Source organism: Lineus longissimus, chromosome 15, assembly GCF_910592395.1.
Source record: "Lineus longissimus chromosome 15, tnLinLong1.2, whole genome shotgun sequence".
In the NCBI taxonomy this organism is placed as follows: domain Eukaryota; kingdom Metazoa; phylum Nemertea; class Pilidiophora; order Heteronemertea; family Lineidae; genus Lineus; species Lineus longissimus.
This window is the reverse complement of record NC_088322.1, coordinates 14140460-14167378: the sequence shown is the minus strand read 5'-3', so window position 1 is coordinate 14167378 and position 26919 is coordinate 14140460. Positions and strand designations below refer to the sequence as shown.

General features: G+C 41.9%; 1 protein-coding gene across 8 annotated transcripts in view; it reads right to left on the bottom strand.

The window, feature by feature from the left end:
* LOC135499323 (triple functional domain protein-like) overlaps positions 1–26919 on the bottom strand; it is a 145868-nt gene that overhangs the window by 62590 nt on the left and 56359 nt on the right. For all 8 annotated transcript variants that reach the window (XM_064790067.1, XM_064790068.1, XM_064790065.1 and 5 more), the window contains 11 exons: positions 26154–26276; positions 25686–25868; positions 25303–25409; positions 24831–25074; positions 24537–24626; positions 24188–24400; positions 23687–23869; positions 23240–23344; positions 22734–22903; positions 22343–22472; positions 7483–7729 (listed from right to left, as the gene is read on the bottom strand). In XM_064790067.1, the coding sequence (XP_064646137.1) occupies positions 7483–7729; positions 22343–22472; positions 22734–22903; positions 23240–23344; positions 23687–23869; positions 24188–24400; positions 24537–24626; positions 24831–25074; positions 25303–25409; positions 25686–25868; positions 26154–26276 (1795 nt within the window). The remainder of the gene's footprint in view (positions 1–7482; positions 7730–22342; positions 22473–22733; positions 22904–23239; positions 23345–23686; positions 23870–24187; positions 24401–24536; positions 24627–24830; positions 25075–25302; positions 25410–25685; positions 25869–26153; positions 26277–26919) is intronic.

The following is a 26919-nucleotide window of genomic DNA, read 5'->3' as shown; positions in this document are numbered from 1 at the left end:
ATGTTATGAGACACAGAATAAGAAAATAAATCCAAAAGTTGATAATCCAAAGAAAATTTCAAGTTGTATCCAAAACATTTGAAGAAATAATCCAAAACATCCAAATGGACGAGTTCTGCATTCCCACCATGAGAACAGTCCATTTGGCATTTTGAATAGGGGTGTCCCAGCATAGGCCTAGAACTATGAAGTGGTTAGGGTGAACCGAACTTGCTGAAGTTGACTCTTGACTAGAGAAAGGGGGAGAAAATCTCAAATTGTGAACAGAGTGATGAAGGGACTGGAGATGTGAGGGGGGTCATGTGAAATGGTCAAAACGGCACCTCCGGGTATAGTTAGGTAGCTTAGGGGGTGACCTGTGAGCCTAGGCCTATGAGAGACGGCCAACATACCTCATAAAAAGCTTTCCCACAAATAAACTGACCGTATGCACAGCAGAAGAAAAGGTGGTAAAAACCATTCCATTTTGCCAGGTGAGTTGAATCAAGCATAGAATACCAGGCACCAATATCTAATCGGATAAAAATTCAATCCATCCATCTTCTATCTGCTACAGATTTTTCTCAGCGTTGAAAAATTGCACTGTAGTTTTTTTATTTTTTGCTCATATGTATTACAGGACGACGGTACGAATTCATCTGAGGAACAACATTAACCACTTCACTATGAGGACTTCTTATCTGGCTTCACAACGATTCTGTGTAGTATCTCTTGAGGATCTCTCTTGCATCACAGTATGATTCAGAGCAGTGAAAGGAGGCTTGGTTAGTTGGGTACCCCCCCCCCCCCCCGCCCCAAACGCCATCCAAACACTGAGCTGGTCACAGCAGTAAACACTGCGGACAAGCTTGTCACATGCATACAATGCTCTACAGACAAGATGAAAGTCCAATGGTCACATTCTTTGTTCTTTAGGGTAGACAAACACACTTTTTAAAGCAGCCAGTGTATACCCAATACACAAACGTACCAATGATGGTACTGACATACTCGGTGTGACAAAAGATTGTAATCAATGGACTTTTCTTCTGGCATGTAAGCACTGTACCCTTGTACGCATACACAGGTAAACCCATCCAATGTGCACTGATTGCCCTTTAGCCACAACTTTCAAAGATCTTCACACAAATTTATAGCATTTCAAAATGTTTTTGTGAAAAGCTATCTTTAACTCAGTTTTAAATCCAGCCACAATACTCGAATAACCTCTGTAGAAAACAAGCACTAGCATGTAGAAAACAAGCACTAGCATGTAGAAAACAAGCACTAGCATGTAGAAAACAAGCACTAGCATGTAGAAAACAAGCACTAGCATGTAGAAAACAAGCACTAGCATGTAGAAAACAAGCACTAGCATGTAGAAAACAAGCACTAGCATGTAGAAAACAAGCACTAGCATGTAGAAAACAAGCAATAGCATGTAGAAAACAAGCACTAGCATGTAGAAAACAAGCACTAGCAAAGGATGTAATGTTTTCATAGGTGCACCTCATCCCCTGATACCCACACAGATACCAGGAAGGTCACCACTCCTTTCGAATATCCACCACGGTAAACCCCAGTGATTCAGCACCTTTCATTAATAGCACAAGCCGGCCCCCGAGACAGCTTTTCACCACAACTTCAGTGAAGATGACCACTTTACCAGTTACAAGGACACGCCCCAAACAGCACTAGCTTCTGAGTACTCTTCAACTTGGTCCGAGTGCAGTGGAACCCCATCATAAAGAGCTCGGGAGAAGATGAGCATGTGAAGTTTGGCTTGGTCCCATTGCAGTGTACGCCCCAAATGAACTGGCCGCAAAAAGGGACCAGGCTTGTGCTCAAAGATGCTCATCTCCTTTGGACCACAAGCATTCTTGGCCACAACCAGTCAAAACAGGCTTTCCCGATCCCTCACAACCTTTGTTGCAGGAAGTAAAAGAGCTTTCAGCCTCATCAACAGCAAAGGCTGAAGGACTCTTGCAACAGGTATTCATCATCGCAAACTTCAGCTGAGATAACCGTTTTCCCAAAGGTACTCACCAGACAAAAGTGCATCTTTGGCCTTTTCCTGATTCAAGGCACCTCTTAGTCCGAAACTTTTAGTGGGTTTTCCACTTAGATTCTCTGTCTTAGCCACAGTAGTTTGCTTATCAGATCTCCAGGCAGTCAGACCACAGACCAATATAGCCAGCCTTTGCAAAACAATTTCCGTTGCGAAACCACAAGATCCCCTAGACCCTACCTTGAGTCAATAGACCGCCTTCAAACCCTGCAGCTTCCTTCTCCCATTGAATCGTGGCCAGAAGCCGTAGTTTCAATTATAAGGATCCCATTTGTAGCCATAAATCTGGCTGGCAACAGGCAAGAGCTTACCAAAATACCTTGCTTGAAGCAACAAGGACCGCTCAACCAAACCCCCCAGCAACAGTCAACAGCAGACTTAAAGACCAACCATTTCAAGATATCAACACTGGAGTAGAAGGCACTTGAGACTTCCGGACCCAGATAACTCAGTAAAGATTGGCCTTCACATCACCTTCTACTACCCTGCAGATGCCCTTTGTTCTGCGACTGCATCTGTGGATGACGGAACATCACAGGAACTCGCTTCTCTAGAGTCAACAGGCTTCCTGCCCACACACAATCCCAACCAATGGCAGATCGACTTAAAGACCAACCATTTCCAGATACCAACACCGGGTGGAAGGCACTGGAGGATGGTTGAATTCTTCATGCGGCCAACCACAAGATCATACTTACACTAGAGTCAACAGGCTTCCTGCCCCACACAATCTCTGGCACAATCAACGCAATGGTAATGTCATCATCGTATCTGTAATGGCCACTACCCCAACTGATCACCATCATCCTGGTTATGCATGATTTATTAAACGAGCTCGGCTGTCACTGAATCGTTTGATTGGAGGAGTTGGAGACAGCCATACCAGCCCCAGATCATGAAAATCAATATCGTGGATTCTTTGTGCTGTTGTAGTCAGCAGAGGATAATACGACATGAGAGAGAGCTGACTAAGTATTTATGAGGAGACACCTTTTCCAGGCTGATGGAAGATCCTTTGGAAGATGGCAGAATCTTTGTTGCACAGCTCCATGACTTTGCTATTGCAGTGCGTGTTACTGGTGTGTTTTTTTTTCCTCAATGCTTACTTAATGATACCAGAGCAGAAGCATTGATTAAGCATAATTTCTTCCGCGTGAATCAGACATATCGAGAGATGCCTGGATTACAGAGTAGCTTTGTGACACTGAAGATGTGCGCTCGTCATTCCATGGGTATACTCCCAGGTGGATGATAAGAGGACAATCTGTCGGCTCAAGTGTCACCTTTAATGCAAGCAGATAACGCGCTCTTTTTAGGTGATACGTAATATATACTTCCCTCAAAAAAATGAATCTGAATAACACGAACACTTCAAGTTCATGGTGAAAAGGGTTACGTCTTGTGAGATTATGCCGCACACTGTACCATCATATGATGTTTTTTCCTGACCTTTTATTCCTGCCCTTACATACAACGAGTCATATAATCAGACATGATATCAAATACGCTTTTGTCATGGGGAATAATGGTAGAACTACAGGAAATCCACAACATAATAGCCATTGCTCGTCAGATGGCCTCAGCCACACAGCTTTTTTTACCTCATTCTGGTGACAATAGCTATGTTGTATCCTTGTCTCTCAGCACGCTACATTTAATGCTGACCAGTAATCGACAATGCCATGCACAGCATTGCCTGACATAGGCTACTTGATATGATTTACCTCGCTGCTGGATGACAATATCTGCCAATGGTTGGTATGTAGATTTCATTTTGCGCCGGATTACACGCAGCCAGATGCAATAACTGACAAGTACGGGCATGTTGCTATAGTTTCCAATCGGTAGTCACTGCCACTATTGGAGTTTCATTGCATGAAGAATTTTTCACTAGGCAATATCGCAGTTTCGTAGCAGGAAAGATGTTTTTGCATGGAAGCACAACAAAATCAGGAAACTTCCCTTGAACTTCTGCTGACATTTGACATTTTCATTCCTATATCTTACTTGTAACTTGGTATCAAACAAAGGATACTACAATTACATGTATGGAATTTTGTTTCTTTTTGTTTGTTGACAAAGCTATTTTCTGATTGAGGCCCTGGTTCAATGCGCTCAAAGAAGCATTGTTCAAGAACATTCAACCACGTTGGCTAATCCAATTACAATTCTTTTGATTTGTACCTTTCTTCTCAACGTACAAAGCTGATTGAATTACACCAACACGAATCTGAGCAACCTCAAGTTGACACAAATTTCAGTAAACTGATAATGAAATTGTATGATCCCTCTACTCAAAGAGACAAACCAATCATGATTCATTTGCCAGACTTTCAAATGAGGCTGAATTCATATAAGGGTTACACTAAAACATGGATACAGTATCAGACAAGACGGTGCACATACCAATTCAAAACGGTCAGCTTGACAAAGTTTATGCTGTTTTAAAATTCAAAAAGCTATTTTTGGATGATAATCGCAGCATAGATGATTTTTCACCAGACACCGATTGTTTGGCTCATGATATAGAGAACATCAGACAACAGGTGGACACCGCCCTCCCGGCCCAATAATGGTCGCTCGAGTAGACCTGGCCATCGGCTGTGAGGCGCTGAGCCGCCATATCAAAAGCACATGCCGTCAGTCTCATTGAGTATGGCTCGTTATCGAGGAGAAATGAACTCGAAACAGACAACAAGGATCTGCATTGATCAGTCGGAAGCGTTTTAACAAGTCATGCTTTTATATCAAACACAAATGTACGAAGAGTCATATCAGATGGATAACAGCAAAGTCTCGCCAAATACTCGAAATGCACAACATACACAAAGTCGATGACACACAGACACGCAGAGACCAATATTGTGAAATTCTGACAATTCTCGACGACATTGAGATTGACATTTCCTGGGATTATTGGACGGTTAGTACGTACCTATGGAATTACTGGACGGGGAGGTCACGGAGCTTAAATTGAGACCCAGGGTTGCGACGGGGTTATCCTCCGTGAAGGAATCTTGGCGCACAGACTAACGCTCCTAATCGCGACAAATTTCCACAGTCCACCTTCTCTACCTCTCCCTGGGATGGGAACGGCCTTCCTCCATTTAAGTGACAGTATATTGTTGCCGTGGCAACCACTGATGTCACCCCAGATGTTTAATTACAAGCACTGGGTTTGAGGTCGCCGGTGGCTGTGCGGTACTGTTTAACAACCAGGACTCACGTTGACGGGCATCGGGGCAAATTCGATCTAATATTCTGATACTGATATTGGATTTTAATTTTTCATCTCAGCACAAGTGCTTTGTACCATCAAATTGGATTTTGACTTCTAACAGATAAATCTGTGTGGAAGATGGTCACAGTTAAAGGGGCAATGGTTAATTGGGCAGTCTAGACCATGACGTATTCAAATTTTTATGATATGAATCAATTTTAGAATAGAACAGAACACATAACAGTATTCTAAAAAGTCTGGCCCAACACTCTACTGAAATCATATTTGATCCAGTGCCCAAGGACAAAGTCCCTTTAAGAGTTAAGTCCCCGGTCAATATCAGATTAACACATTGAAAGCGAACGAATCAAACATATTGAATATCAAACACAAGTTATTGGATTGAAAGTTATGAAATTTGCCATTTTTAGAAAAGGCCAATCAATTGACTGGACCGCCACCATCACACCCAATTCCCAGCCCTCAAAATCAATATTGAAGATACTCATATCTTTTGCTGCCCTTGACTTGGCCAATGGGCCCACAGGTCACAGACCATTCATTCCAAGGAGCTTATTCCAAATCCCATCCACTGATCATAAATCCGAGCTGACAGCCCGGAAAAACCCATCTTGAAATTCTGACAGGAGTCATTAGACATAATGGGATGATGCCTTTCTTGGCAGTTAGGGGCTGGATACTGGAGTAACAAGTTGACCATGAAATTGCCTTTGATTTTAGCACTTTTTAAGATGTTTAGAAACATACCACCAGCTAGCTGGTAAGTTGTTTGGTGATGGCAAAGCAAATTTCACAAGATGACCATATTCAGCATAGAGGGAGAGGGATGCAGGTATTTGGAACTTGGTGTGGTTGGAGTATAGGTCCATTCAGACACCCCCTGGCAAAGTGTTTCATCAATGCTGAACTTCACCTCTGTCGTGCTCAGTTGCAATGAATCCTGGTCTGGATATTTTGATGGCTAAACATAACTTCTCCAAATATTTCAGGAGTACAACACAGGCTGGCTCACAGTCCACCTTAGTCTTCAATGCAAAACTATGATCCAAATGAGATTAGTTCCTCTATCTAAACACAGATGGAGTAACTAGTGCTCTGCACTGGTTTGGAAGGTTACAGTGAAACATGAAGTATGAAGAAATTTCCCCAAAACTTGATATGGCAGAAGAAAACCTACGCTGTTATACATCTTCTCCATTTGGCCTAGAACATCAACTACTATGATTTCTGATGATACAAGCAATTACTGTGCAGCACAAACAACCCAAAAGCCAAGCTTCATCAAATTCCTGTACAGTCATGCTCTTTGCTAGTTGTAAGACCAAAAACATACGCAACCTCAGATGATATCGGTGTACAAATGTCACCACAACCCTCAAAGATAAAAGTAACATTTTGAAATAATCCCGAAAAATTCAAGACATTCTCAGCCCGTAGCAAAACTACTATAAATGCCAAACAATTCTGTGCTCTATGTTGGAGGCATGGCACCCACATCAATAAGTTCAAAGAATTATGGTATTTATGAATTCAGATCAAATGATCGTCAGAATAATAATGAGGTGAATTTCACAGCAGGTAGACCAAGGTTGGGAATGGCCCCACACAGGCTGACACTTTCACCATAACACTGCCGGGGGTCCTTTGTTGCTCTCTTGCAGAGTAACATATTCTAGGGACTTTTATAACAGTGATGTGCGATAAACAAGGCCACTGCAATGAAAATTTCTCATTTGCAGGGGATTATTAACTGCAGTGTGAGCCCCACCACAAATGAATGAGCTAGCCTTTTACGTTTTTGGCATCACAAATTGAATTTCCCCGCAATTTTCCCAACAAATGGCGATGGAAATCTGTCCTTCTTGGATGGACATCGCTACAAGACATGAATATGATTTGATTACTTGTCAATCATGCCACTGGCTCTGCCACAATCGAATTTGGTCATGTAATATCTTGTAAAAGAGTAATTTCTGAAGGAACAGTGAGATTAGACATCTACAAGTAGCTTCTATAGCCTAACTTTGGGTGAATTTTGTCAGAATACGCGACGATGCCTGCAGTCAATAAGATTCGATGGTAGGTTGACTGTATTGACACTTTTGTATTCGCATTTTCACACCAATGAAATTCCGGCATGAGACAAATCAAATTTTTTTTTACAGGACACCTATTTTTAGAAATGCCTACTTACCGGAGTCATTCTCAATACTCGCTCGACTCCCCGACACACGGAGATTTGGCACATGTTTCAGAGCGGCCATTGGGACCAAACCCTCACATTGACCTCCGTCAGCAGAGAACGTCCGCACAAGGCACCATTCGATAGAGTCGCGTGACCCAGAGTCGATTATTTCAACCTGCTGGCCACGCTGTACGGTGAGCTCCTGGGGTGAGGCAGCTATAAAGTCTTCAACAGCGATCGTAACGTCTGAGAAAGCCTGGAAAGAGAGATACGGCATTTTGTCAGAACTGACAGATTTTTTTGATCTGAGACACAGGTGATGAAAAGTTCAAAGCCGTTTGCAGTCCTTGCGTCAACTTGCAAAAAGAAACAGACATAAGGAGAAGGATGGCTGCAATTAGTGATAACATTAGGTCGGCTCCATATTCGAGCAGCTGATGATCTCTCGTTACCCTAATAGTACAAGTTATGCTAGTTTCCCTCATTGTCATAGTAACATGGAACAGTGAAACACTACTCGTACATTTCTTGTAAAGCTTCTCATAAAGATACCTGTTGTCAATTGCGAAAGACAGAAAATATCTTCAAAAGTCCATATAAACGACTAAAAGTACATTAAAACCACAAAACTTCAAACGAGCCATTTCACCGCACTTTAAATATTACTCCGGTCGGATTGGGTTTTAAATTCTGCTGACGTCTAATGGCATGAGCAACCAAAGTGGATTGCCACGATGCTGTTGTACGTGGCCCAGTAGAGTTGGCTAAAATGGTGTCTAACCCCGATGGAGTCGTTATTCAAATACTGCTAAGAGAGGGAGAGACATGGTGTGGATTTAGAAATTCCTGGGCAGGTCCTCGAATGAGTAAATATCGGAGTTGGCTCAGAACCATCTTGACCACCAAGGTTTCCGTATCTTATCAAGACCCTGGCTATGTCTCCAGGGAGTACAAGAGCCTCAGGATGGCTCAGGACCTAATTCCTTGCCAATACGCTCAGTATTTTCCATTTGAACTGTCAGGTCATTCACTGCTGAAGGGCGGAGTGAGCGAGATCCTGGAATCAGATTGTGAGAACCATGTGTTCAAAACAGTTGTCCGAAGCTTTTCTTCAATACCTTATGCTCTAAAAGGGTCGATGATGCTAGCTGGCATTGTACCAAAACTTTTCCTCACACTTGAGAAAAAGACCCAAGACGCACAGTTATCGGAATCTTATATTGCCGGTTGGAGATTATCAGGGTCGCAGAATTCTCCAATAATCGTATTCATACAACCATCAGAGCGCGACAAAGAAGCACAAAAAACAACAACAACAACGATAACCCTATAAATGGAATCGCCATCACCAGATACACTTTTCCTTCCCATTGTTAACTTGATAAGATTCACATAGCACCCAGCGCCGTTGTAGGAAAGTTGGGAAAATGACAATGACGTTGTAACCGTGGTAACTGGCTCTGTAGCCAGGAAAGATGAAGGGATGGTTTAGTCTTAGATTAACTCATCACTTACACAGGTGTGACTGTGGTTAGGGCTGTGCACAACAAGTTGCCAGTTGGGCTAAGATCTTGTAGACTAGAGGCCTCATGGCCAGGATGGCTCTGCTGATCATTCTCATAATCCATCCTTGCCGCTGGTAATATTTTAGCTTTATTAACATGTATTGCATTGAACTATAGGGCCAACGACCTCTGAATCATGAAAATAACGAGGTGTAAATATTTCAGTTTCTGAATGAAAGGAGGAGTTAATTATAGTCAAGTATATCGAAAACCAATTTGTAATCGATATCATAATCAATGAAAGTATGACGATGGGAGATGTCTTCATTCTGTCACAGAGCAAGTGCTTCAACATGAGATGGATTGGAACACTCTATCTGAACTGACTTATGAAAGGCCAAGAAGACGAACGATGGTGCGCCCAACGAATGATTTGACATCATTGCTCAACTGACCCACTGCTTCGTTGCACTCCATGGATTTGTTGGATGCCTTGGTCATCAGCTAGATTGGTTCGGGTTACTAGGGGTTGAAGGTTCTGTGCCCTGTAAGTCACTTGGATTTCGATACCAATTATTCTCACTGAAGATCTAGGTGGCATTTTCTCACCAAGCAGACTTTAGCTCAAGTTGGGGTGAATCCAGACAGAGTGTGGGTGTCAATCAATGAATTGTATACAAATGTTTCGAGTGTATTTGTCACATCGACATTCAGAAACTGATATCTCGGCAAACAGATAAAAGATTATTTAAGGGAGTTATCGATACCACAGCAGGCACCTTTGATTCTAGATTAACAGCCCTGAAACGTACTTATCGCTTGAAAAGTTGTTTTCGAGTTACAGTAGAACCTCTCTATTAAGGACACCCTCGGGACTGAAAAGTGCTGTCCTTAATAGAGAGGTGTCCTGATAAGAGAGGTCAAATTGAATGGAAACAACCAATTTGGGACCAAAACTAGTGTCCTTAATAGAGAGGTTGTCCTTAATAGAGAGGTTGTCCTTAATAGAGAGGTGTCCGCTAACAGAGGTTCCACTGTATTTGACTGCATGACCAATGAGGTACATGTAGGATTGATGAGGCAAATAAGACTTTGGAAAGGTGAAACTACCAGTAAAGAGAAATAAGGTTGCTATTGGGTGAAAGCAAAGGTGACAAGATCGCTTTCTAGGAAATCTGAAAAATTGGTATCCACACTGTCACAACGTGGCGATTCATGCATCTGATTCTGCCAACTGAAGCGCTATCAACCTTTTTTCTGAGAACGATGACAATCCCTTTCAATGGCACAGACGAATATGTAAACCTTGGGCTTTGGAAGCAAGTGCCTAATTCAGTTAAGACGATTGCGTTACGTTACGTTGGGCTAATTTAACAATCCTACCACAACGTGAGACTAGGCGACACGTACTGTTAGACAACGTGGCCAACACGTAATGTTAGATTTTTCGCAAAGTCTCCAATTTTGTTATTGTCGTTCTGCTCAGATCGCCACAAGGCATAAAGTGAATGAAATATCAGAGTTCAGCTGTGATTAGCGACAATCTTTGTGGAGGCTAGGAAGCATTTGTAATGGCTGATGTTGATTATGTATGGTTTCAGAGTAGACGTGACGTGCAGCACTACTTTCATAAGGAAACTGGTCGTCGCATTAACAAGAGGCCACACTGCCAGGGTAGCTCTGCTGAGTCGAATTGAAATCGTGCTCATACCCTGATAAAAGTTGGCAGAGACCATCAAAAAGAGTGGCATGATACCAAGACCAGTATATGTTTGTACCTAGTCAACCTGCTGAGACCCATTCTAACCTATTTGATTCTAACCTATCCCCAGGGCTGGGCCAATCACTCCCATCACTTATTCAGGGCACTACTTCCCTCTCCAGCTTCTAACAGCCCTGTGGGGAGAGGCATCCACCAGCCCATCATAATCAGATTACCCAGAGGTCAGAGTTGAGGTGTTTGTGGTCGGTGCAAAGTCTGTGGATCGCTTAAAGGGATGCCCAATGCAGAATGATATCTTTTTTGATGACTGTGTTTTGCATGTTGTTACCACTCAGGTCTATGGTTCAGTAATCCTGCACAGATGGTGAGACAGAATGCTATTTTGGTTCGCAGTTTTTGCTCATTTTGACCAATGACGCAATCTGGGAGTACCTGAGTACTTTCACCAATCACTTACCTCCCCCCTTCTACACCAGAGTGCAACACTCTGTAAATTCATTAGATCAGTATTTCTAAACTGATGGAAAGTTTGCTTGACCTCGCTTGTCCATTTCTTCTAACCAACATAAAGGAAAACATCAAAAAGACCTGTATTTTCAACGATACATAATCAATGCCTTTGATATCCAATGAAAAGTAAAAAACGATTTCCCCACTTTCAAAACGTCTTCTCAAAATACCCTGTTGTAAAAAGGTAAATGGAAACCAAGGCTATCCTTTGATTCAGCCTGTCAACACCTCATTATAATTACGACCATCCATGTGGCTTATGTCTTCACTGAAAGGAAGCACACACTGTAACAAGTCATTTTCCAAGTCTGCTCAAATGTGTAAAATGTTGGCCGAAACTAAACCTAATGTGTTTGGTCAGCAAGACTTGATGAAAACTTTCTATGGCCATGGCTCCGTTCCCCAAAACCAACACGGGATGTGCAACCAAACTGAGCCACTCAATCAAGAATCAAATCTGTTGGGGCCACATTGAGGCACTGTGTATTTTACATTCAAAACAACGCTAGGTTGCGATTGAGGTTTGTTCGAATACTGGCAATACCTACAGAACAACCAGAGCAATCCCGATTGGCCCACGGCATTACTATATGGTAATTACTCCCTAATGAAGCATATTATGGCATAGATCATGCTGTTAACTCTTTCAACGGTCTCATCTGTCAAGGAATCACCTGGCCAGACAGACTGACTTGGTACAGTTCAAGCTATGAGCACTGAATCAGGTCTGCCTTGTCCCAGTCAATCTGTGAGTGAGTCTCAGCACCACAACATGCATGTATCATCATTTGCCCAGCGGACATAAAAACTTGAGATTATTTCCCTCAAGATCATACCCAGATGTCTGATCACTAAGCTTCTGTCTGCTGTGCCTGTCAGCCCTACTCTGATTTATTCTAGCCGAATCAGATCTGCCGATGTGAAGATTTTTAGCGACTGGCTAATAAATAAGGTGTTTTTGGTCCTGATGTCACATTACTGACCGATAGAAGGGATGCGACACTGTCAGCATCACCCTTTGGCTCTTTTACTGGTGCACGCAATATTTACCGTCTAGAGCCCTACCAAACTCCTTAACCAAAATACAAGCTCAGAGCAGCCCCTGCCATCTGATTTCTCAGCAAGTCCAAAAGGTCATGTGCGTACACATTTTTTCCGATCAAGGCTGTTACACTGTGATCAGCTGTTATCATTTCCGATGTCTGACACTCATTTCCGATATCTGGTATGTGATGTGAAGACAGATGATACGCAATGACAGCAATGTAAGACATGGTTTTTTTCAGCGTGCCATCCATTATTATGGACTCGGTCATTTGAGGGATGTTTGTGCATTTTTGTCATGAAATCTGGTGCTCTCATCAGCTGGTCAATACTACCAGAGGACTGCCATTTGAGGCCTTTTTGTCCCCTTCAAAACACCCATCAGCCTCTCATCTAGGATCCTTTACTAAGGTTGGGAAAGGAGGCGCCCGTTCCAAGACCATTCCCCATCAATAAACCTAGCATATGACAAAAAATAGTGCATCATGATCGCCCCTACATCCGACTCAAAGAACCCACTGACACATATGTATTTCCCCAGACCCCAATTTCATCTACTTTGCGCCCCAGGTCTCCTCACCAAGGAATCTGTTCAATGATTCGCTCACGGTAAGATGGCTGATTCGAATTGCGCCTAATCAACGCAAACAATCATAATTCACGAAAAATGACCATCGCCTGTGGCTGATAAAAGGTTATAGGTGATTCCCCGCGCGCTGTAATGAGATCAAGTCACCAATGCATCTGATGGAAAGGAAAGGTTATGACAGCTTCACCTGAAGGGACAGGCAACAGGCAACATTGGCCTCATGAAGGATTCTAAATCGGCCCAGAGTGAAACTAGAGCACGGCACAGTTGAGGGATCTTTTTCATGGGTTTGCTACACATTTTCATTTTACAAAGATTCCACTCACTACACCAAAAGGTGACAACTGATAATGTTAAAGGGAACTGAAACTGTCAAGCCAGTTCGTATGACCTCGTTTTCATTTCCCGCGTATCGGGTGATCAGAACGAGGCATGAATGAAACATGGCGCCTAGCTGTCAATCATTGAGTGACGTCACTACTATGGAATTTACTACGAAAACTCATGAATGAAAGATCGCATGACTCACGTGATTCTCACATGATTCTCACATGATTCTCAAAAATAACAAATTGAACTGCGCATGCTCGGGCACTGGGGGCGGAGCTACAAATCTGAACTCGAATAGGAAGTTGGAAGTTTGACTTTCTCGGGCGGTGAAAGTCGAAAAGTTGAATAAATCGCTCGGCGGTTCCAGTTCCCTTTAACCTAAAGTTTCAAGACTGATCACCACACAAACTGCGCCAGATATCGACAGGATCGCGTTGACCTGTGAGGGCTCACAAGGTAATGGGGGCAAATATTATGATAGCTTTACACTATATCAATATTAGCTTAACACTGGACACACTGATTTATGTACCAAGAATTCAAGGGCTGGGTTTAACGTTAAAGCGAACTGGAACCGCCGAGCGATTTATTCAACTTTTCGACTTTCACCGCCCGAGAAAGTCGAGTTCAGATTTGTAGCTCCGCCCCCAGTGCCCGAGCATGCGCAGTTCAATTTGTTATTATTGAGAATCATGTGAGAATCACGTGAGTCATGCGATCTTTCATTCATGAATTTTCGTAGTAAATTCCATAGTAGTGACGTCACTGAATGATTGACAGCTAGGCGCCATGTTTCATTCATGCCTCGCTCTGATCACCCGATACGCGGGAAATGAAAACGAGATCATACGAACTGGCTTGGCGGTTCCAGTTCGCTTTAAGATAGCATACGTGTTTATAGGGCCATTGACATGCAGAGGAAGGCTTAAGGGTTAAGAATCAAACTTTGACCACCAATATCAACAAGGACGGACATATTGATCTTGGCCTAATTATTCTCGCAATTATTGGAACTGGTATAAGTGTCAAGATCCTATGATAAGATCAAACAGGGAATGATATGGCATGACACATCTTAATCTGAACTGACCCTGTCCTCAGTGAAACCACAGGCATGCCCATTGAGACAATATGGTGAACTACATGTCGAAGAGCCTGATTCATATTTTATTTCTTGCTGTAAACACTGCGACCCTGATTTTTTTGTCTTGTGTCAGTGATAGTCTTGTGTTTTAAAGATCAGCTTGATGTTTGACATTACAGTTATAGATCTCTCTGAGGCAAGAATTGGAATTAAAATGGTGTGTCATTTCATCCAGTTGTTTATGTCAACACAAAACGCACTGTGCCGTTGAGTCCTTTGTTTGAAGGAGACAAAGCAACGCATTACTCATCTTGGGGTTTAACGACACATCTTCAATGGCACTACTTTCTAAAAGATTGACACAAGAGATCACTCATGGTAATTTTAGATCGAGAACTTGCATCAAAAGTAACGTAAGAAATCTTGAAACAATGCAAGATTGATCTGTGCGGAGGTGCAGTAAATGTTTTTGCACGCTCTCTGCAATGTGATGAACTTTCTTCACCCTTGTTCCACGCCCACTTCCATCACCCTGAACGCTCTTGCACATAATCTTAAGAGTATTCAACAGTTTGCCAGCAAAATTGAACTAAGGATGCTGTGTGGCTCATGAAAAACACGCTTTAGATGACGTTATTTTAGAAAGTAAGGTTGCTGGTTGCAAGAGGCAAGCAATTGAAATTCTGACCAGTACTGTAACGTCTACTGAACCTATTTAGAATTATTGTGATAAGATAATTCAGTACATACCTACAGACAAACAATATCGTTTTATGAATTCCTGCCGTGAACAATGTAAGAATGATCACGGCCACAAAATCACCTTATTGTTATACAGCCACCACTAGCGACTAATTAAAAAGGTTGTTTGATAAGTTGTGCTAACGAAGCAATCAATCTCGCCCCAAGGAGGTCACGTTGTTATCAGATAGCCAGCGGCTCTCGGGTAATTGAACTCTGCGATAATGTGCACCAGATAATGTAACCCTTTGTCTCACAATATCCATGTTGGTTCAGGAAAACATCAAAATTTGACTACCCTGGTAATAGTTGATTGAGTAGTCTGTTTCGTCTAAGCACAGGAAGTATCGTAATCCCACAACATTGCTGAATTCTGATGATTCACGAATTGACATCTAGGGGGCGTAACTTGCAATGAACACAGAGCTAGCAGAATTGAGTGACATGAATCTCGAATATTGCACAAAACCAACACTACAATAAACCACACCAGAGAGTTGGAAGAAACCGATTGCTGTGTTCATTGTCCAAACGCAGCTCTCCTAATGAAAATAGGTCTAAATTTGCACCAACCAGGAATAAATTGGTAAAAGCACTTAACAAGATTGCTGCTCTTAGATCTGACTTCTTCATAAAGCAGATATTTTTAGTTAATGTATGATACGTTTGAAACGAAATGGTTGGTTTTCTGTTTGAGTTTCGTTGATACTCAGCTCTCAATTCAGTTCTGACCCAAAGGTCTCTTTCAATTGGTGGTAAACAAACTTTCAACTTCATCTCTTCTTTTTCTTTCTTCATTACTTCTGGCAGAGAGAGGAGAAGGTTATGTTAAGGGATCATCTACCCCATTTTGACCCAGAAAGTTCTGGTACTGCAGCATACCCAAACCCTCCACCCCGAATGTGATGATTTCACAGAGTAGAAAAGAGGCGAGAGTATGGTTGTGTGGTAGAATTTGGCCAATCATAAGCTCGGCAATATGTTTTGCAAGGTGAAACGTACGCTGCTGAAGTGAGTATCACCTGATGTTACAGGTGCTGATGTCTAGGGTGTCACAATGCTGCCAAATATTCAACCTTTACACAAAATACAATTTTGGTTAAGTTGACTTGTTGGGTGCAAAAAATTTCGTAGTAGACGGATCTAATAGTCACCTGAAATGACCAACTACCGCACGATTGTTAGAGAAATTACTGAACAAGAATAACAGCACAATCTCTATTAACACACAAGTCGCATACCAGTCTCCTCCGGCATGTATCGCATAATTCCAACTTTTATCACGTTTCTAAGCAACAGGCCTACATGTATAGGGCCTGAGCTTATTGCATCAGTATGCGTTGTACGTGAGAACAGAGCTTATTTAGATGTTACCATAGCACTTTTCTATTCCGAGACAACTTTATAGATTTCTGAATCTAACGCATTGATCGGTCAATACCAAGAAGACATGTTCTTGTGAAGATGGTCGGAATGAACCTACAGTAACACATTCCCCAGAGCAATCTGTTCTTTCCAGACACACAGGCACCCTTGTCACACCGCTGGCCAAGGGGTAAAAAGTACAACAGGTACTCTTCAGAGTCGGACATATTTCCACCCGGACATCCAACACATTTCAATTTCCCCTCAAACATCGTCTCGTTACACACAGGCAATATCCACATTTTCCAAATGATACCTAGAAATCAATGTCCCCCACCGTAGGAGCATTCATTATACCATGTCTCCCATTGTCATTATGTGTCCCTTGCAAGAGTTACACTGGTCGACACCATCTCATTTCCTCTTCCTGTGTGCGAAGCCTTTTTGTCTGCGCCCATGACGTTGAATGGAACATGTCGAGACTCGAGATATTGTTTACCTCACTCTTTCACAAATCTTGTTCACCTTTCAATTACGCGGAGTACTGTTTCTGATTTGATATCTTTCATTTCAGTATTGTAGCACAGTTTCTATGCTTTTCAGACTGGTTTTGGTCAATGTTTCCACCTCAAAATTTCAGATAGGATATAGCGGTATCCACTCAGTGTTTAACAAGGGCTGTTGTGATATTGTCCATGTCCAACCCTCAATGATTAAGAATTGATATTGACCAAAAACTGCATCAGCGCGTATAATGGTGTTGCCAATATCATTCGAGCCCCCTGCCAATCGTAATTCAACGGTTTTACACCCGATGATGTGTATTAGTGGGTCTCAAGGGGCTGACCAGCACAGCGCTCGCATCCAATTTGAATGGACCGTTACTTCGTAATTAGGCACCAATGGGAGCTTAACTTGTAGCAAAATACATCATTTTGCTATAATTGACGTTTATTGCGGTTGAGAGTTGTTTAGGTGCAAAAAGTGTGAGTATTGATAGTTGTAATTGGAGCTGTATGCTCGGTAAAACGATATGATCGGGGTGCCGGAACTGACCAAACATGCTAGTGCGACTTGAGGAGGGTGAGGTGGAGTAGTGGTCAGAAGGCTGACTCTTGCCAACAGATTAAGGGTTTGAGTCCCTACTGTTCTGTGGAACTGCAGTATGACATTTTACCCACTAGTGAGAAAAGTTGGCATTTTGACCCAAGTTTCTGTTCTGAAACAATCTAGCAGCTATTTTTGTTGGGCGACCGCTTAAAAGGTCAGAGCGGAGATCACGGGTTGGTGGTTTTTGAAAAGAGATAGTGACCTGAGCGCCTGGGCTGCCTTATCTGTTTCAAGATGGATGACCATTGATGCGGCACGCTTCAGTGATCACGGTAATGAAAATGCACAAAAACATCAGCTTCACCAATAACCAGATTATCGATTCAAGGGTGGATGCCAAGCGCTTCAGGAGAGATGGTGGTTTTAACCGCCCTGATTCAAAATGAACAGCAGACATTTAGATCTCCAAAAGTACATGTACCACCTACCTCAGTCCCAAGAGATCGGGGTGAACACGCAAGGTTTCTAAATCCTCAAACCCAATTATGTTTAAGGTATCAGAATGATCCAAGTGATCTAACCAGGGTTTTGTATCCGAAAATTGAGACGTATTGTTAAAGAAAAAGTGTGATTTGATTTGAAAAATGATGTTTTTATATAAGAATCCACGCCGTAAGGCCACAGGTTCACGATGTATCCAGAAATCAAAACAAACTTGATCACTTTTTGATACCGAGTCAAGAGAGTGAGTGTACAAATTCAATCCGCCTTTTTTCTTCTAACTAATTTGAACCAACCTGTTTATGTCAAGACCATGATAAAAACTCTTAATCCTGTTGGAGTAAAATTGGGTTTTTTATCTGGATTGAACTGAATATTGAGTTGAGCTTACAACATTTGAAACGTATGGTCCAGGAAGTAAAATCCTTAATTTTTGTTCAATTCCATAGAATTCAAATTTTAGTTATGCGCTTCACATGTCTCCAGAAAACGGAAGCATTTTATCAGCAGTTTTCCAGAACAAAAGACCACTAGATTAACTAGGTCAAATTATAAAGTCCGATTTCCATCAATACATTTCTCCTATAGCTAATGTTTATAATCCGATCGATCGTTATCAGTCCCAATCAGAAAATGGATATTTTTTCGCTTGCACATTGAAGGGCGATAGTTTCCACGCTTCAACCTTGTATTCAACAGGACAGTGATGCGTCGATATAATCACCGGGATCAATTCTGCAGGCAGTCCAAAGAAAATCAGCCTGGCATGCCCAATCAGGAAACGCCAACCACAGGATATCCGAGCGAATAGGAAAACAGAAACAGTTTGGTTCAACAAATAGCACCAGGCCCGGTGTTCCTGGTCGGGATATCCGAGGAAGTGCAGCTTGAATCTCGAATATGCGGCGTATAAACACATACACCTCGTTTATATTAGTACTCTTATAATATTTATACAATTAATGGAATTCAGTAGTTGAGCTCTTGATATCAGATTGAAAGATAAGAAGGAATTTCTGGGATTTTTGAGTGAGTACCTTTTCTTTGGAACGAGTACAACACCTAACCTTGGGAAAGAGTACCAAGTCACTTAGGAATGAGTACCCTCTCTCAATTTCAAGATGAGTAGCCATTACCTAAAATTATTGAATGAGTACCCCAAGATGAGTACCCATTCTAAAGGGTACTCCTTCCAAGTCATAGGTACTCTTCTACTCAAAATATGGACTCATTGCAAGAAAAAATTTTGAAAATCAAGAGGAATCAGAACATTGAAAACAAAGGACACAAACCTATATATTCCTAGTTTAGAGAAACAAGATCAGAACCTTACACTTGGAATTCACCCCGACTCTAGGAGCCAATCAAAAGCTCAGTTTGTTCTGAAGTCACTACAGAATTATTCCCACGACATGCACCGAGTGACGATTTCGGAATATCGGAGTGACTGAACTGGGCTGAAGTATCGGCTGGTTTGTAACCATTGGTTACTAGAAGCCCTGAGTGCTGGCGCCATGTGGAGAACGCATTAACTATGCTGGGCTGGGCTTGGTGACAGGAATATCATTTGAGGATTTCGAATCGGCACCCCAGTCTACTGAAAATAGCACAAATTTTCCGGGTTTGCAAAAATTTTCCAGATCTTGTAAAATTTTCCAATTTTGCAAAATTTTTCCAAATCGTGTAAAATTTTCCAATTTTGCAAAAATTTTCCAAATCGTGTAAAATTTTCCAATTTTGCAAAATTTTTCCAAATCGTGTAAAATTTTCCAATTTTGCAAAAATTTTTCCAAATCGTGCAAAATTTTCCAATTTTTGCAAAATTTTTCCCAAATCATGTAAAATTTTCCAATTTTGCCAAATTTTCCAAATCGTGCAAAATTTTCCAATTTTTGCAAAATTTCTCCAAATCATGTAAAATTTTCCAATTTTGCCAAATTTTTCCAAATCGTGCAAAATTTTCCAATTTTGCAAAAATTTTCCAAATCTTGTAAAATTACCCAATTTTGCCCAAAAAATTCAAAATCTTGCAAAATTTTCCAAATTCCCAATTTTGCTAAATTTTTCCAGATCTTATAAAATTTTCCAGATTTTGGAAAATTTTCACCTTCGAAGACATTCAACAATGTTTTTATCAAATTTCACTATCCTCAAGCTGAAGCATCCTGAATACTCGGCATAATCTGGTAAAAACCAGAGGACAAATCTGAGTAATTTAAATACAAACAGACAACACGTCCGCCCACTTTGACACGCACCCCTGTAACTCTATTCTTCAGCGCCAGACTGTTAAATTTGAAATTGGAGTCGTGGGATTTTGCCAACATTTAAATTCGACGTTAATGGAGGGAAAATTTAATGGTGTCTGTCTCAAAACATTATAAGTCCTTAACCCTGTCTGACGAGGGCAATTTGGGTTGGGTTGGGGTGGTGGGGGGGAGCTTATCAGGAGGAGAAGGAGACAGAATATCCCGGAGGAAACCTATGCTGTTGACACAGGAGTATACCAGGACCAACCGTGAATGAGGTCAGGCCCACAGATATTTCCACCGCACCGCACCGTCAAACCAAACAACAGTTGGCCCGGCCGGAAAAGGGACTATCAAGTTAAACCAAAGCCAGTGGCAGAAAAAGACAAGTTAGAGATAAATATAGAACAAGAATTGTGTCAATTATGTCAACAGTGTTTGGCAAAACAAAGTGGCATTGACGCCTTACACCCCAGATAAGCAAAACAATGGCACTAAGTAAACTGCCTGGGTATTGCCCCCAGTAAACAGTGAAACTAACACAGAAATGTGACAGGAAGAGGAAGCAACTGCAGTAAACCAGAAACTTGGTTGGCATTAAAAATTTGGTGATTTTCGCATCAAGGGCAGGGTAGGCCCTAAGCACAACAGTTCTATTGACTAATGACTTCCCACATATCGTGTTACAGAAACTAACCACCATTTGAAGCCCCATAGAGTCGTACCAAACCAATTTATAAGCCCCTACTACACAACGCTGCAACAACATCATTAGGCAGCAGTTGCCATGGAAACCATGATGCCATTTCAATTCAAGTGCACTAGGCAATAATTCACAAATTTCCAGGGTTGGTTGAGGTCCCAAAACAAAACAATTAACGATAATTAGCAAGGCATTTGATCAGAGCAATTAAGCCTTTTTAAGACAGTTAATTATGCAGGAATAATTGGTGTAATTAAGAAATCACAGGATCTATAGTCCGTTCGTAAATGTTTTGTCCTCATTGTTTGGGGCTTTGGAGGGCAAACTACATGTACTGTACTAGTGAAGTTTGGCTTTCATTGATCCTAGCCTCAACACAAAACCACTTTTTGTAATAAATGACATGGCAAAGTTATTCAAAACAAGTCTTGTCAACTTAATAACTAGGCAATATCTCCTTCAGTTAAGTCAGTAAGAATACAGAGCCAAGTCAGTGAGACTACAGAGCCAAGTCAATAAGACTACAGAGCCAAGTCAGTGAGACTACAGAGCCAAGTCAATAGGACTACAGAGCCAAGTCAGTAAGACTACAGAGCCAAGTCAGTAAGACAACAGAGCCAAGTCAGTAAGACTACAGAGCCAAGTCAATAAGACTACAGAGCCGAGTCAGTAAGACTACAGAGCCAAGTCAATGCCAGCATTTGTGAAGATTTTGTTTTGATCAACTTGCCCCAGCAGTATTGAAGGAATGCATTGAGCATACTTAATGGGCTTCACTGCAGCCTGAAATGTCAACCTATTGCAGACATTAGTATCGGATATCGTCAAGACATTTTACCAGGGGAAAAATTCAGAGGCACCAAATAAATGAAGAACAGCGACATGTTCCAGGCATAAGGACTCAAAATGGATCAGGACTGACCTCCTGAAAGAAGCTGTTGTTTTTGAAGAGTTTTGGATTTTCTACAAATGCCAGCCCCTTCAGCACGTTCTGTCGGATATAATACCCCCTCAAGATCTTTTCTAATGCCTCGGGAATACTCGATAGGTTTGAGCTAGCCAAGCACTAACAGGATGAAGATATAGAAATTGACACTGTCTCCATCTGCTGGGGAGTCCTTCAACTATACATATTCAGATGAAATATAAGTAGCCACCTCAACTTGGTGAAAATCACTGCAATGTTTTAGCAAGGAAAGTATTATTCATTAAGATAACCAACCTGAAATCATTGCACAAACAGACATAAAAGAATCTACAAGAACTTCAGGAAGAACACAGACCCAGAATAGAAGTAACACACAAATATCACTTATGACAAATTCTTCGTCTATTGCGTTCGGAAAACAAGGGGTTCCGACTATGAAATAAAAAATCAGCAGGAATCCAGTGAAGTACTTGTTTGGTCCCAAAGAGTGACTTTTTAAACTCCCATTTCATCCTGGGTCTGTCTCAGAACACGAAATGTCACCTACCCGTACTGTTCCCCCACTACTGCTACTGCTAGATACAGTGGCATTAGAGTTGACTGACGTCAAGGAGCCGGCGTGCATGTGTTGTTGTTCAAACGTCATGTCTTCGATTGAAGCAGCATCATCGAGGTCCCTGCGAAATAAGAAGATGTTGATTTTAACATCAGGGGTTTGGTAAGATACCTAAACATCCAGTGTGGTATCAATTCTTTGACTCTGCTGAGCCAAACTGGGACAAACAGAAGAAGACTTCCACAGTCGGTTGATACGATCAACTGAGCCTCGCATGGTACAGTCTAGAGTAGAATGAGCTGATGCTATTTCTGCTTCGATGCTCAAAACGGTTTCTTGGGGAGTGCCCCTCTCATCACCACCAATCAAAACTCAGACTTACCGACTCGTCCTAGGGTTAAAGGTCATCTTAGTAGGAGCGACGTTTGTTTGTTTATACACAGATGGTTTGATGACAGGCTCCTGGAGGGTCGAGTTCATATAGAGGAAGCGTTCTTGGATCAGTTCTCGTAACTTCTTCACCCACAGTTGTTTGACTTCTAGTGAGGTAGCCTGAAAGTGGAACAGATGCCTTTTTCATCCAAACTACTACAACATTATGTTCTTTTGTGCATTCTACTAAATTTTGGCCCAATTGTGATATTTGGTCTGGAATCAAAAGCAACTCTTCAGCCAAGAGGCAGGAGTTTTCATACAGTGTCCACACAATACAGACCTTCGAGTCATCAATGGGTATCCCTCAACACTTAAGGGGAGGGGGAGGGGAACCTTACAGCATGTTTTGCCACCAACAATACCAACTTCAACAGCCCTCCTGTTACCCCGAGCATCTCATACAAAGGATATGACAATTAGCAAAACGATTTCCCGAGGTCACAAGCTACTTACCCTTAGTACTAATTTAAAATCGGAGCTAGGCACAATACTTCCTGTCCAGAGAGCAAATTTACATTGGTCACCCTCTATGTGCTCTGTGATGCCAATTTCACTCGTCTAGAAAAATAGGATTTTGATGATTACGAAAAGGGCAAATTCATTTCAATGGAGATCTGTTTCAATAACTAAGTAGCTTGCTGCAGAAAGCATCTGTACATCATTGGATGCTCTTAAAGCTACTACAGCTTCTTATCAAAGCCTTATCTGTAGGCCTAGACGACAATATCCCAGTGTAATGCCAGCTACTTTTCAAGGTGAAGTGTTCCACTGAAAGAGGCTGTACACTGATCTAAAGTCTCTGAGGGGGATTCAAGACAAGGGAAAACTGTGCAAATGGGCTTAATTGAAAGACTGTGGCTATAGCTGGGTGTTCTTACCGAAAGCTCAGGCAATACCTACCATCAACTTAAACTTGTGCTGATACTTGGACTTGCCATTGCTGTCTTTGAGTTCCTTGGCCAGGATAAGACACATGTCGAACAGGAAGATGTGCCGCTCACGACCTTTCTTGATCAGCTGCTTCGGGTCCCACACCGTAAAGTTATCTTGTAATATCACATCGCCGAGGGCTTCCAGGGGCTCCTGAAGGGAGAAAAGAGGTAGAAGAATGAGACTTTTGAAAGCTCACGTTGGCTAGATGTTTGGACCTTATGCTGTTCATGTTTGCTCCTCGATTTACAATTGTAAGAGGCCTGCATTCAGACAGCTCTTTGATGGAGACACTAAAACTGCCAAAAACGACAAATCCATAACATGCAGCCAGGCACTGTGTCCAAAGATGATGTCATAACTTCAATGATCACAGAAACCACAATCTGTTAAACAAGTTAGTTCGATGGTACCTTATCAATAGATGAGCTACACTGAATGCCTTACTGAAACTCCTAACGCCAAGCTTACCTCAACCCCCTCCAACATACTCAAATGCATAGCGTCGTTCGCTCTCTTCGGAACGTTCAACATGACTTCGAGGCCGTCCTGGATCTCTCCCTTCCCCTCCTCACAGCACGACATGAGATCTTTGAGAAGGAGCTGATACTTGGTTATCCGCTGGACAGGCTTGATCAGGAATGACGCCACCGGACCATTCAAGTTATGTTTATGCTGCACCTCCTGAAGATTTGGAAAGACAACACATTAGATGACATCAATAACAAAGGTATATTGGACATCTGAACAGAGTCATTACTCTTCTAGGCTTGAGCAAATGACATCCACAACCCAAGCTACTGGAAATGAACAGACTTACCTCAAAGAAGTTGCCAGCAATATTGACTAGAACTTGATTAGAATCTGGTTTATTTTTACAATACGTCACATATATAGAGAACCTCTCAGCCTGAAAGTAAATGACAAGATGTTAGACTTGGTCGAAACTACTGAAAGATCTCATGCGTTTGTGGTTTATGTAAGCACCAACATCAAATTGCCGTAAGCCCATTCTCATCAGTTTCAGCTGCAGTGATGCTGTGCTATTTCGACTGTAGCAGTATGGCTAGGGGAGCTTAGAAAGAAGTTTGTCCCTTAAAAATACCTGACTTACCCAAGTGACAAAACAATGGCCAACATCCTCCGGCAAGGCTTCATATTTTTCTAACTCCTTCAGGAAAATATTGTGATGGAAGTCATAGATTTCCTCAATGTTTCCGAAGATGATGTCGGCTTTGCCTTGGAGAGCGGGTGGAATATCGTTACACATTCGTATCTCAGCTAAGTAGTGCCGGATACAGAGTTCAAGGTCTTTGACGTACGCTCGCTCGGTTTGGAGGAGTTCCGCCATGATGAATCTGGAAGCAAGAGAAGAAGTCTCATAAAATGTCATCTTGAGAGTTTCGGGATCTGAAGTCAGCCTTCAAGGGACTGATTGCGTCACCTGAGCCAAGTGTAAACCCGGAGGTTGCCATCTCTACTGACATGACCATTCATTGGGAAGCTCTCCTGAGCTCTTTCAGGTGATAAAATGTAAAGTTTCTGGCATTAGGTACTATATAATTGAAGTTTTTCGGAACACTTACTCTTTCCTCCTTGCTGATTTTCTCTTCTCCTCTGTGAGTTTATTGGCAGTCTGCTGTAGCTTTTCCTCCAGGCTTGGGTCACTCTGGCGCTCTTCTTTTTCAGTTTGCTAGAAGAAAAGATTGACAGAGGTTTACAACTAGTTTATTTTTATGGGGAAACTAGAAATTTAGATGAAGTCATTCAAGAAGTTCCCTTTTTCTCATAAAACACAATCTCTTCCAAAATCGTTTGGATTAGTGTACTGGTAGCGCTTTTCTAAAGAACCCATGTCCTAAAGCGAGAGGCCAGTCTCAAGGATGAGGCCTAGGAGCAGTCTTGTACTCTTCCCTAATGATAACACCACTGCACTCAAATTATCAAAACAGAAACTGTAAGACCTTACCTCAGCTGGTAAACCTAAACTGTTCTCAAGTTTAGCTCGATATTTTTCCATTCGAGATGCGAAGTCCTTGTACCGTTTGTCCACAGCCGAAACCCACTGTTTTATGCTTGCAGCATGGGCGTGTCCTTTTTCTACCAAGTTGTCAGCCAGTTGTAGAAGTAACTTGACTTTTTCTCGGTTTTCCTGAAAGAAGTAAATTAGGTATTAATAGGCCTACATCAGATAATTTCTTTGAGAGCATCTTTGGTTGGGATGACCAGTTTTGGATTTCACGTGCCATAATTTCTTTTCCAACACTTAGGGGCCTTCACCTTCAATCTACAAAGTGGGTCACTACTATTTACAAAGTGGATATCATCCTTGGTGAACTCCCTCTCTACTCCTCCACCACACATACATGAATTGACAACAGGTAACTACCACATGTCCTTGACCTTTCCCAAATGTTGACCAGCGACCTTGACCTACCTTGGCAGTGACCTTGAAGTCATTATGCTCCTTCAAGAGATTCTCCGTCTCCTCGGGGTTTGCCCCAACGTTGGTGTGTGTCGACAGGTAAAGCTCACCAGTGTCATGGATCCATTCTAGGGCCTGCAATGCGACAAACGACACGGACTTTGTAAACATTTCACGGAGACATGGCTAAACTTGTGAAAATTCTAAGATCCGCGGAGAGTTTAGACAGAGATTATTTCAATCCAGCTGCCAAATTTAGCATTTAGTCGGAGGAAAGTTACATGTGCCTCCAATGATGCCATATCTGTCAAACACAGATTATTGAACTGATGCGATCAGGCCTTTCAATGACATGGAGATCTCTACACCCTGTATTTTTTTAGCCTAATTTGGGGACATGTTTTTTTGCTTTTAGCTTAATTTGGGGACATTTCGTCGCCAATTTGCCTGAACATCGACGTCCTTATTGACTGACATTGTCACATGCACCTGAAAACTCATAATTTCAGGATAAAAAGTATCAAATTAGGCCATTTAGGATGAGATTTGGTCATCTAACGCTAACGTCAAAAAACGCTTCAGGGGGTCAAATTACCCCTTACAAAAAAAAAAAAAAAATTTTTTTTTTTTTCTATTTTGGGGGTTTTTTAGGGCCTAATTTGGGGACATGCCAAATTTCCTACACCGTATAACGGTGTGAAAATGATGTAATCGAAAGGCCTGGCAATTTTATTACCCACGTCGACTGGGGATTACGCCAACCTGCTCAAAGTACACA